Here is a 13966-nt window from a genome sequence, read left to right on the forward strand (position 1 = left end):
TTTTCGAGATTTTGCAAAAATAAATAAATAAATAAATAAATAAATTTTAAAATATTTAGTGGGGACCAGTGATGACAATCTGGGATTTTAGGATTTTTTTCATAAATGTTCCGTTGTTTTTGTCATGTCAAACATTTCCCGCTAAGTGGAAGTTCAGGGGGAAAAAAAACTATCATTTTTTGACACCTCTGCTCAGTTGCATGAATTTTGGTGATACTCCTTTATTTATGACGTTAGTCTAGACACACTGGCGCCAAATGTCAAAAGTAGCACAAGACAAATGGTGGCCATGGATGAGAAGACGATCGAAAGGGAAGGGGATGGAGCAAATGGGTGTAAATATTTGTGTACTTTTTAGCTGTAGCATGATAGTACATTTGACGATTTTAAAGGTTTTACAAGCGTGTCTTTTTTTTCTCTTCTTTTTTTTATTTTGTTTTTGTTTTTGTTTGATTGTTATGAATTTGTTAATAGAATTCATTACAACTTGTGTCTAATTATAAAACAATTTAAAACAAAATAAAAAATCAATTCATCAATTCTCTCTATCTCTCTCTCTCTCTCTCTCTCTCTCTCTCTCTCTCTCTCTCTCTCTCTCCCCTCTCTCTCATATCCATATTTCTCTCTCAGCCACCCTTCTATCTTCATATCATGTTTATATATACATCATTTGGTAATAGAGAGATAATAAGTTAGGCTGATCGATTTAAGACATGAATGTTTAAAGGCTAATTTAAATTTGATTTGTTGATGGAATATGTTTTGCAATTGATTAAAGATTCTTAGTTATAAGCTGCATCATCACAAGGTTGCAATAATACAGACACTAGCCGGGTTTGTTATGTAAAAACAAATACCTCCTGGTCTTTTGGCCAAAAGTTTATCATAATCTCTTGATATAGTGGGCGACATTATAGGCCTCTAAAATGTTTAATTGGAAATGACAATTCATTAAATTATATTTGCAAAAGACCAGGATGTGACTAATGATCAGAAGTGCTTTAATAATAATAATAATAATAATGCTGAAAACTTATATAGCGCTATAACTCCGAGACACCAGACTCTAAGCGCTTAAATTACAAATTACTTTGGCTGAAACATACTCATTCACACACACAAGCACACACACACACACACACACACACACAAACACACACACAACACAACACACAACACAAACCAAACCTATCTTGCTTCTCATACCATCTACTAAAATCGAAACAAATATGTTTTAAGCGAACGTTTAAAAATAGACAAAGATTCTTTTTCACGAATGCTCTGCGGTAAGGCGTTCCAAATAGAGGGTCCGAAATGAGAAAAGGATCTCATTCCAGCATTTTTCCGAATTCGAGGGACAACTAGTTTTGTGGAATCACTGGCCGAACGTAAGGGGCGGGTTTTGAATATCTTTCAATTAGTTCTGAAAGGTAGGAAGGGGCAGTACCTTCAAGACAACGATACACTAAAACACAAGCTTTGAATTTAATTCTTTTCTCAACAGGCAGCCAATGCAGGTCATGAAGTAGAGGTCCGGCAGAGTCGCACCTACGCTTCATAAATACTAGTCTGGCAGCGCTGTTTTGGACAATCTGAAGACGTTTCAGATTGTATTGCGAAACGCCAAACAACAGAGCATTACAATAATCCAATTTCGATAGTACGAGGGACACAACCAGGTGCTTGGTCACATCCTCAGATATGAACCGTCTAATGGAAGCAATCTTTTTTAGTTGGAAAAAGAGAGATCTAACCAAATTATTAACCTGATGCTCCATCGACAGTCCAGAGTCTAAGAATGTGCCAAGGTTTTTCACTTTGTCAACAATTTGAATAGAGGCATCCCCAACTTCAAATCTGTTTCACTTTTCCACTTCCTGTTCCCCACATACAGCACCTCCGTCTTATCATCATTCAGTTTCAGTCTGTTCTCATTCATCCATTTCTTAACACTTTGGATACAATTTTTACTATTGGCTGATACTTCTTGTAAATTTCTCATATTGGAAACGCAGTACAATTGCGTATCATCAGCGTATTGATGGTAAGACAGACCAAAACTTCTGATGATTTTAGACAGAGGGCCAACGTACAAAACAAAAAGAACGGGTCCAAGTACTGAACCCTGGGGAACCCCACAATCAAGAAAGATTTCCTCCGATCTATATTCATCCACCGTAATAATCTGTTTACGATTAAACAAATATGACCTAAACCAATCAAGCGCTGCACCAGACACGCCATAAGTAATTTCAAGACGTTTGAGAAGAAGATTGTGATCAATAGTATCAAAAGCAGACGATAGGTCAAGCAAATTCAGCAAAGAACATGAACCATTGTCTATAACAGAGAGGAGATCATTAACAACCCTAACAAGTGCGGTTTCCGTCGAATGATGTTGCCTATAAGCAGACTGAAATTTTTCTTCAAGACAATTATTTTTAAGATGAGACAGTAATTGTTTCAAAACAAGCTTTTCTAAGATCTTAGAGAGAAAAGGAAGATTAGAGACAGGGCGATAGTTTTTTAAGTTCTCTTTATCGAGATCAGGTTTTTTCAAAAGGGTTTGACATGAGCAACTTTGTAAATGTCTGGTACAGCACCTGACTGCAACGAATTATTAACAATACATGTAAATGGTGTTAAAATTACATCAATGCATTTTTTTAAAATGGCAGTATTTAAGGGGTCTAAATCACAACTTTTAGTTGGAGACGACATAATGCAATCACGTAAGTCAGCTTCAGTAATCTTTGAAAAATGTGTTAACGAATCACCATGAAACTTGTCAAATGTTGTAGGGATCGATTCAGACGAGAGTTCCTTCCTGATGGTATCCGTTTTTTCTTTAAAATATTGACCAAAGCGAGTTGGTAGATCTGCACGATCGATTAAAGATGGGAGAGCTGGTTGCGTCTGTTGTCCCAGCAGTTCCTTGGTCAAGGCAAAGAATTGTCTCGAACGTCCCACGTTTTTGAGGCTTTCTTCATAGAATTTCTTTTTGGCCCTGAAATTGACGGCTTTTGCATCATTTCTAGCCGCGATGTATCGCTTCTTATTGACAGCATCTCTGGACTTGAGCCATTTTCTTTCTGCCCGCCTCCTGGCTAATCCATTCAATTTTATTTCGGTATTATACCAGGGTGCTTGACGTCTCACTTTTACTGCTCTAGTTGTTAAGGGAGTATGCTTGTCCACCGTACCAACAATTGACTCGTGGAGACCATTCGCATCATGTTTATTTTTAACGTTATGGTCAAGGTCTTGTTTAAAAATGTTCATGTTTATATTCTTCAAATTACGAGATGTTATCATCTTTTTTACTTCGTGCTTCATTGGAAATAAAACGCAAAACACAATTAAATGATGGTCAGAGATTAATTTATCAATATTTGAGACAGATGAAGAGAGAGAATGTTCAATGTCTGTAATGACATGATCTATTGTGTGGCCATGGTTGTTTGTAGGACCGCTTACAAGTTGAATATAGTTGTTTGTGTCAATAATCTCCCGAAATACTTTCGATTCATTTTTGTTTCCGAAATAATCAATGTTAAAATCACCCATAAAAATATTATGCTTTTTGTTAATGGATTGCATAGACATAAATTCTCCGAACTCAGATAAAAAATCAATTGTTGATATTTTGTTTTGTTGGCTTGGTGGTGGGCGGTAGACACAGTGAAACGACTTTTTAAAATTATTTTCATGAATGGCAAATCCAGCGTATTCAAAACTTCTAAAATTATCATGGTGAAATGATATCTTGTCAAAGAGTGACAAGTTGTAAATAATTGCAATACCACCTCCTTTCCTCCCAATGCGTGGAAATGATTTAATACAAAAGCCTTCGGGTGTAATTGCTTTCATAATTGGATCATCATATGAATGATTAAGCCATGTTTCCAAGATGACAAAAATATTAATTTTATGATCTTCAATAATGTCGATTATGTCTTGAGTTTTATTACGACACGATCTAACATTTAGTAATCCAATTTTTAAACTGGTATGATCACTACGTGCAGGTTGTTGTTGTTGTTGTGTTGTTGTTGTTGTTGTTGTTGTTGTTGCTCAAGACGGTGCTGTTGCTGCGAGTTGTTGTCATGGTGGTCGTTAATTTCATACTGACTGTCACGGACAGTGTTGACATTTGACAAGGAACGGTGAGGATTACTCATTGAAGTGATTAGATTGGATGGGGGACGAGTGTTGATAAATTGAAGCGAGGATCGAGGTCGTAGGGGAGCGGGCGTGGGGTTGGCCGATGACCAATGACGGTGGTTATAGGGCGTTGTTTTCGTCTACCCCCTCTGAGTCTGTTCACAAAATTAGTATTATAAATAGATCGATGTACACGGTAGTTGTTAAAAGTTGTAAAATATAGCACAGTGAATAAAGTTTCCAATATGGCTGTAAACAAATAGCAGTTTAAAACTATGTTCGACTTTGGAAAATCCATACTTTAATTTTAAAATTTTAGAAAAATCCTCTGTTACAAATCGTTAAAATGTATATCAATAAAACCACAAGACTATCACAAATCAGATGGTATTAAAATCCAGGCGAAATGTCAGATAAAAATCACTCAAAACACGTAAATGAAAGAGCCAACAAAAACAAGACTCGCCGGTCAGGCGTGTTACAATACCAAATGGACTAATAATATATTAAATGACTATGAATAGCTATGTTAAATTTGCATTAGATTTGGGCTTGACTGACGGGACGTAGATTTTCCCACTTTTTGACAAATTGTCATTATCATCACTGGGGGACATATGCTTGTGTCAGGATGAAACATTTAGATAATCTCAAAATAAGTACACTGATAGCGTGTTCTCCCTTATTCTTGGGTACTTTAATTGTAATTCTAGAACTTTTTACTAGATCCCATTTTCTTCCTTTTTACTGGCGCTGATATGACCTTACATTCATTTGTTGCAAGTGCCGTGTAACCCTTAAAGATAAACAAATACTTTTCTCTTTCATGAAGTAATTATGGGTTTTTAGGAAAATCAATCGCAAATTTTTGAAATTTTTTTTGCAAATTTTGTTGTTTTTAGCTTGCAAAATTTGGGATTTTTTTGGTGCAAATAACCGCCATGTCAGTACATTACAGTAGTGAATATCAATGTCTGAGCTCATATGTAAGCCATGAACGTTCTAGTGGATTTTGCTGGCGTTTGTTTCGCCGAGCCCTCTTGCTTTTTCCCATCTTTACCTCCGCCACCACCACTATCATTCTCAATGACCTCATATTTCAAATGGCTCTGACCTCCGTATACCTCCAAGGTCCGGTCGAGTTCCATCAACACATGCTTCACTTCCTCATCATAGTCCGGTGGGATTTCTTTCCCAATGGTGTCATCAGTATGTGATGAAATGGGCGGGGCTTTGTCGTTTGCCGTCATTTGATTGGCTACAACATCAGTTTGGCCTTGTTGTGGCTGCGATTTCGAGACGACGGCATTCTGATTGTGAGTATTTGAAGATTTAGAATTTTTACTTTCTAAACAAATTTCACTGTCGTTTGTCCTTGAACTGGTAACTTGACCCGATGAACTTTGATGTTTTGGTTTGTATTCTTGTATATTACACAGAGATTCTTGTCCATTTTTAGCTTTAGATTCAAATTTGACCATCTCACCTTCCACAGACCCTCTCGAATGTTCTGTAACAAACAGGTTTTTTGAATCTTCCACACGACCATTTTCCTGGCGTGTGATATAATGTTTATCATCTCCTGAACAATTTTGGACATCACTGTGATGAGAATCGCTGTTATTGCTAGTATAGTGTGTTGTGATGTCCTCGTCGGATCCTGCTGGCCCCGTGTAGAAAATGTGCTGTGTTTGAAATTGACGTGTAACTATGAATCCTTTATTAGAAGGCGTTGATTGTTGAGGGTGGGGGTGACTCACCGCGTCTTTATGGGTTGTGGAGATTCCAGACGCCATCTTTGTTTGTGTTTTAGTGTGAGTTCTATTTTTATCATTTTCGCTGGTACCTACGTTATTTTCGTAACTTCTTCTCCTATTCATTGTGTTGTATTTTGAGGCATGGTGTCCACTAGAGTCGGTTTCAGACGATTTCCGGAAAACCCAGTTGTCGTCGTAACTATAAATGACTTCGCTCTCGTTCTGAGGATTAATTTGTGGCCTTTCTTTAATAATTGCTGTGTTCTTGTCTGTTTGACCACGTGATTTTTCTTGGGAACGATTTAACGCTGATATAGATTCGAGCTCGTCATATACAGAAATGTCATTGTTGCTGTTATTGATGTTGTTAGTGGTGATGGCGGTTGTTGTGATGATGTTATTATTGCTGCTGCCATTTCGAGCGTCGCTCTCTCTCGAAGATATTCTATCACGGCCAATTTGAAAGGGCTGGGATTTGTTATCAAGTATTGCGTTTTCATGTCTTTGTTGTAAAATTAGTTGCTGTTGGTTATGCTGTTGTACGTGTTGTTCTGTGAGATATAAATACTCATGATGGTTCCTTTGATGATGCTGTTGTTGTTGTTGGTGGTCGTGGTGGTGATGTTGTGAATAGTTGTGATATTGATGAATATGCCTTTGATGCTGAGTGTGTTTGTCATGGACCCTGAGAACATCCTCGTTCCGTCGTGGCAGAATCTGATGGACAGACTGGTCCAGACGAGACGAGATGTACACATCTTTCCCTTTGTAAAATATCACCTCTTGGGATGACGGGTACCCACAATCAACCTGGGGGAATAAACGTGACAAATAGAAGACGTGCATTTTTTGGACTTTGGACCTTATATATATATATATATATATATATATATATATATATATATATATATATATATATATATATATATATATATATATATATATATAATATATATATATATATCCCAATATCCATTAAATGGGCTCAAATCACTTTACAAGATGTTCCCAGCCAACCACAACACTAACATGTTGGACAAGACATGACGCACGTCAAACGATGTTAGATTTACTTTTCGATAGAGACAACGCTGTTAATGGCCAGGTACCGACGTGCACTTATTTTCAGGTCTGATAACCCAATTCCTTATGGGCCCATTGTTGTAATGGGAATTCTGAAAAAATGACGCAAGAATATTGTCCATTACAACAATGTTAAACTAGGCCCATAAGCGAGTTCCGATGTCAGACGGGCATATATGAACACGTCGCAAGGTACTTATTTTACTTCGGAGTTTTCAGGACCCGTAATCAGGAGGTCTGAGGTTCGATTCCCAGTTGAGACAGGCTGGTTTTTTTTGGTAAGGTATTTTTTTCCCTATATTATTTTTCATTCTTGTTTTGTCTGGCGCTGTTTCATACACACTTTTTTCAGAGCTCTTCAATGAAGGAATTTATGTAAAGCCAATGTATAAAATCTAAGCATGAGATTTATATTGACATACAGTGGAATCAGCATGAATTCAACACTCTTAAAGTCAACACGCCTCCCGTTGATCCAACATTTCTTTTCCTTATTCAAGTGTGTTCCATTGATAATGGATAAGTCAACCTTGGTTTAAACTCGACCAATATTTCTGGCCCGGCTGTGGTGTTGGTTTATCGGGATTCCACTGTAATCCCGTTTTGAGACGATTGAAAGCAGACGTCGTGACGTCACATCTTCCTCTCTCCCGGTTCAAAACTCATTGGAAGTATGTTACCAGACCTCTGGAGGACTAACAATGAATAATAGGTTGCTGGATCATAAGGTGGCATAACTATTTTAGTAACAGGGTGATAGGCAGATTATTATGTTTCATCATCATCATCATTGCCTTTTTCACACTGGGTCAGGGTATAGGTCACAGACAAACAGTTTCCATCCTTCTCTATCTTGAGCTAACTTTTTAATCTCATTCCATGTCTTACCACTTCTCTGTATATCAGCTTCTTTAAGTCTTATCCGTGTTCCTCGTGGCCTTCCCCTTGATCTTCTGTCCTGAGGGTTCCAGTCCAATACTTTCTTTGTTATAGTGGAGTCATTCTTTCTAAGCGTGTGTCCAATCCACCTCCATCGTCTTCTTCCTATTTCCTCTCCCACTGGTTTCTGCTGTGTTCTTTTCCATACTTCTTCATTTTTATTCTATCCATCCATTTTATTCTGAGTAGCTTATTATTATGATTACGGGGGCTTAAAAGAGCGAGGATGGGTGATCTTTATTGACGACCAGAATTTATTTAGGCTAAAAAAATAAGAGACCATCACCCTGAAACCAGAAGATTAGTTGCAGAGGACTGGCTTCACACTTCCAAGGAGATTACAACCAGGATTTTGACGTCCTCACTTTTGTTGCCTATTATGCCCAGTACCTAGTCGTCATTTTTCAGCAAGCTATTGTAACGTAAAGAGTACTCACTATGTTGTGGTCATACCCGTGACCTGTCCCAGGATGCCTGGTCCATCCACTGGTGATGACGTCCTTGACCTCAACACGACGGTCATCAGGAGATGATATCCTTCCTGGACCCCAATACTGATGGCGGGAGTCTTTGAAAGGCATATGAAAAATTCACATTTTCGTTAAAAACAAAGAAGCATTAGGGTTAACCCCCCCCCCCCCACACCTTTTGTTTTTTAAATGTATTTTTATATTTCATTACGCTACCACTCAACTCGTATTAAAATTTTTAACCAGAAAACTCGTCCTTCAATTATTAATTGGTTAAATACCCCTCGTCAAGGCAACCCCCCCCCCCCAAAAAAAAACAAAACAAAAAACAACCAACTTCTTAAACCTAAGACTTCTGAGGACTCAAATTCTAAACACGTTCATTTTTCAGACTACTGCAAATGACTTGTGAGGTTAATTTTTTTTGAAAATTATGAGAGCAGACACTTCAATTCCATCAAGTTACATTTTAAGCCCCCCCCCCAATCCCAACTAGTTTCCCATCATTCAATTTGATTTTTCATTTGACCAAATTGACTGTTTATACTAACCCAAAGACTTCCCATATTGCTGATCGAAGGTGTAATCCGAAACGGCTTGTGAGTGAAAGTCTTTCCTCATATCAATCTGAGAATGGTAATGATAAAATGATTTATTAAATTCTTATCATCATCATCATCACCATCATCATCATGATCATCATCATCAACATTATCATCTTCTTGGCGGTCTGCGAAGCAGATTTTGCCAGTGCTAAGCTTGGTGAGAAGTTGTCAGGCTTTGATACCAGTAAGAGGAGACATTGGGTGGCTGCGAATCGGCTTCGGTCGAGGAGCTGCCACACGGCAAGTGCGTTACATCGGTGGGGTCTTTCTACCTGTCCAACATGTACCCGCTGTGGGCAAGAACCTGAGACGGCAGAGCATCTGGTCGAACGATGTGTTGTGACGATGCTACCCGGCGGGTGTGCGACGGTGCACGAGTGCGGATCAGACTTTGGTGATGGGGTCGATCGTCATAACATAGTAGTGTGAAAACCATAAGAGGCTGCTGCCATGCTGCCAGTGCCTTAATCGCCTTTTTCCGCCGCCGCCGTGTCGATGGTGAGTCGAAGGAGGAGATTTGACGCACGTAAGGCGCCGCGGTCAGGTGTTCTATGGAAGGAGAGGAGGAAGAAGAGGGGCGAGGAGGGGAGAGGAGGGGATACAGCAGCAGCAACAAGAAGTTTATGAATCAAAAGACAGACATAACAAAAACAATACAAGTAATAATAATCTCATACATATTAGGTACAGCAGCAGCAACAAGACGTTTTTATCATTTCATTGAGGAATAATACAAATCATCGGGATTATTTGGGGGATTGGGGAAGGGCCAACACATAGGACAGACAAGGAGCCCCGTAGGGGACTAATATCGCTTTCTACATCTTCGTCTCTTAGTCTTAGGCCGCCGACGACTTAATTCTGATTCTTCTCGCTCTACGCAGCAGCACAAAAAAAAAAAAAAGCATCGCGCATCGTTTTAAGCCATGATCTCCATTTTCTCGCGGGTCTGGTCCCTCCTGGTTTCCCGAGTGACTCGGTAAGACTTCGAAGAGAGAAAAATGTAATATCGCCTAACAGGCGTCATATTATGTCGTTCCGCATGATACGTGTTGCTGTTGGTCAGGGACCCTTTGTAAAGCGCTTTGAGTACGTTTAGCGGATATTGTGCTATATAAAATCTCATTGCTTTTTTTTTAACATCTTCCCAGGGTGTGAATGAAACATCATTATGTAATCGTTTTGGTACCCATTTAACCTTAAATACAGGAATGTCCACCGAGACTATTTGTACGTACTCAGGAATAAATCTACTTAAGGAGGGAACAAAGTAAAAATAAAACAAAACAATTTTTAAAAAACCCAAAAAGAACAAATCAAATCACAACACTCATTATAATGAAAAAAAAACACCAAAAAAAAAAAGTAAAAAAAACAAACAAACAAAAAAAACAACCAAATAAAACAAAAATAAAACAAACAAAACCAAAGAAAATCAAACAACCTTCCCAAAATATAAATACAAATAAAACACAAACAAAAAAAAAACCCAACTCAACAAAACAACAAAAAAAAAAAACAAAACAAACGGACAACGTCAAAATTTCTAACAACTAAAAAGCGTGAAAAATAGATTGAAAGAAAGAGATGATAAAGTGTAAGATGAAAACCAACTGGTGACAAGGATGACGATCATTAAACGTTAGATTTATTGCAGATTTATTCTTACCTTTATCTTTTTCAGCAGAGAACTCACCTATGGAGAAAAAAAATAATCAAAGATTGCGCATGATAATGGATAAATCAATAAATCAAAACGTATTGCCTGTGATTACAATACGTCATATAAAAAAAAAACAAACCAACCTTTTCCTCACGAAATTCTAACGCTTATATTCTATATTAAACAGGCAGCGTGACTCAGTGGTACGGTCTTTGCAGCGTACCAGGAAGGTACCGAGTTCGATCACACGGCGCTGCGCTGTGTGGCCTTGAGCTCAATTTGTTGAGCGTTGCACTGCGGCTAACGCCTAGGTTATTCCAGTCTTCCCTTTAGACCATAGAGACCAATTACCCTATGGGATTAATAAAGGGAATTTTATTTATTTATAAAATTTAAAAAAAATGTAAATGCTTACCGACTCAAATATCTGGATTATAACGTTCTAACACCTATCCCGACGTGTTCATATTAAGCGTGCTTTACGGTTTGAAGAATGAGGAGTTCAAACTGCAATTGAGTAAAAGATTTTAACCTCTAGCTGATCTGGATGGAGGACATAGATGTAGAGTCACATTGGACACAGATCAAGGACATCTACATAACAACTTGTCACGAGGTATTGGGTGTGAAGAAATCGGAGCATACACAATGGAAAAGTCCAATCACCTTGGAGCTGGTTGAGGGGAACACAAGCTTGAGCTTTTATATAGCGCAATATCCACTAAACGTGCTCAAAGCGCTTTACAAGGGGTCCCTGACCAACGGCAACACTTAACATGTAGGATGGGACATGACGCCTGTTAGGCGATATTACATTTTTTCGGACAGAGACAACGGCCAGGTATTCATTTTACACCTGAATACGGTGAGGGAATTTAAGTAAAGAGCCTTTTCCAACTATGCGCCGAGCGAGGCTCGAACCCAGGACCTTCCGATCCGAAAGCGAGTGTCATACCACAGGGCCACATAGCCGTACAACAAGGAAGGAATAAGTGAATGCAAGTCGAACAAGGGCTTCAAGACTGGATGAACAAAGTCAACGCTGCTTTACACATTTACTACAAAAGGGACCATCCAAGATATTTCTCATGATAAAAAGTCAGAATTTGACACAAATGATTGTCACTTTAGAATGAATCAAATTGATGCCACTCAGTTCTTTTTCAAATAAAAAATATGTGAAGTGATTATTTCTCACTAAATCCTTTCGTATAGATTATAAACTTTAAGGTTTACACATATTTATATAAGTTGGTTACGAGGATTTAGATGCACAGAGCTGGTGATTCCATTACGTAAAAAAGCGTGCTCCTAATAAAAGAATTATCAACCGTTACTACGGTAGCCCTCAGTCAGGTTCAAAACCTACGTCAATGTATCTGGTTTTCCACTCTTGGATCTGTTTGTTGAGGTCGTCATACTGTAAACCGTGTTTTTGGGATGTCTAGGGGAGATAATTAATAAAATAAATACACGTTGGGATGTCTAGGGGAGATGATTTTTAACATAAATATTGGGATGTTTGGGGAGATGATTAATGCCATATATGTTGGAATATCTGGGGGAGGTAATTAATGATATATATGTTGTGATGTCTAGGGGAGATAATTAATAACATACATGTTGAGATGTCAAGGGCAGATAATTAATAACATACACGTAATCAATTATCTCAAAATGATATCATGCCATGGTGAACTATTTGTCGAAAACAGATGTCAAAGATAAATCACCAGAAATGTCAGATTTCAGTCTTCCCAATTAAAGAAAAAACGTCTTTTGTCCTCACTTATATTCAAAGGCAGAAAAGTTCTCGGCACGTCTAGTCTAGTAAGTGCAGGACCGAATGATCCTTAGTTAGAGTCACACTCTGAGTGGCGCATAGTTGAGTCCTTTGAGAATTGGTGGCCGAGGGATCAGGGTGTTTGGTAAGTGATTCCAGTCCCAGATGGTACGCGGGAAGAAGGATTTTCGGTATGCTTCTGTTTGTAGTTAGTAGGCAGACGTCCATACTATTTCGAAAAATTCGTAGGATTACGAAATTTTGACTCCAATTCCAGAACTTCATGGGTATCTCTAAGTTATTAAAACTTATTGAACATGAACGTTGATACCAGACTTCATAATTTTAAGGATTTTGAAGTGTTTTAAAATCTTTGTAAGGGTAAATGGTTGATTTTAAAAGTTAACTGTATCGACTACAATTTTTTTCTCCCAAAAATTACGAATTTTTAGTTTTTATGTGGGCAGGCCTGAGAAGGTACAACGAATACCAACCTGTTGCATGAGATCAAGATCAAGCCCCGCCTCTTCCATCTCGTATTGCAGGAACACGCGCATGTTAGGGGATTTACACATGTTACACAATGCGTTTAGAAGACGGAGTGTGCTGATCTGAAGAAAAAAATGTCAGAACACAACGTTACAGTATTAAGAACTCTTGCATCTGCTGTTTTTAATAATAATAATAATAATAATGATAATAATAATAATAATATAATAATGATACTACTACTACTACTACTACTACTACTACTACTACTATACTACTACTACTACACTAATATATATAATATATGAATATGATAGATAGATATAATAATAATAAATAAAAAATAATAATAATAATAATAATAACAATAATAATAATGATAATAATGATAATAATAATAATAATAATAATAATAATAATAATAATAATAATAATAATAATAATAATAATAATAACAACAATAATAATAATAATAATATAATCTTTATTGTCCAAATAAAAGGCAATTCATGTGAGGTAAACAATGCTCAAACAGTTTAGTTCATGGTATGAACATCAACACATTTACAAGTACAGACACAGACACACACAAACATACACGCAGGGACATTGTTTCTCACATGTAGACAAAAGAAATGAGCGTACATACATACATACATACATACATACATACATACATACATACATACAAACATGCAGACATACATACGAACCAGCATACCATCGTACATGCATGCCTACATACACACAGACAGACAGTCAGAACGATACGATTTATTTGCTGGGAGAGGAAATCTTTTGATTAGACACTATGGACAATAGAACCCTCTTAAAACAGGTATAAATATGTACACAGATCTATCTGGTTATTTTGGCAATGACCTTTGACATTATATGTTGAATATAACATGTTGTCATCATTTCTGTCACTAATTAACTGCCAGTCGCACTCCAGAAAAACTTCGCGAAGTCTCTTTGAGATTTTTTTGGGGTGCAAGATAAGGGTCATTTAA

At 37.5% G+C, this 13966-nt stretch overlaps 1 protein-coding gene across 1 annotated transcript in view; it reads right to left on the reverse strand.

Annotated features, from left to right (window-relative positions):
* Positions 1–607: 607 nt before the first annotated feature.
* Positions 608–13966, reverse strand: part of LOC144973842 (uncharacterized) — a 21242-nt gene continuing 7883 nt past the window's right edge. The window contains exons 8-13 of the mRNA XM_078916734.1: positions 12959–13075; positions 12051–12125; positions 10688–10714; positions 8965–9040; positions 8381–8511; positions 608–6731 (exon numbers count right to left, since the gene is read on the reverse strand). Coding sequence (XP_078772860.1) covers positions 5145–6731; positions 8381–8511; positions 8965–9040; positions 10688–10714; positions 12051–12125; positions 12959–13075 — 2013 coding nt within the window. The 3' untranslated portion in view covers positions 608–5144. The remainder of the gene's footprint in view (positions 6732–8380; positions 8512–8964; positions 9041–10687; positions 10715–12050; positions 12126–12958; positions 13076–13966) is intronic.

This window comes from Berghia stephanieae, chromosome 5, assembly GCF_034508935.2.
Source record: "Berghia stephanieae isolate SIO BIC M18660-M18661 chromosome 5, UCSD_Bste_1.3, whole genome shotgun sequence".
Taxonomy (NCBI): domain Eukaryota; kingdom Metazoa; phylum Mollusca; class Gastropoda; order Nudibranchia; family Aeolidiidae; genus Berghia; species Berghia stephanieae.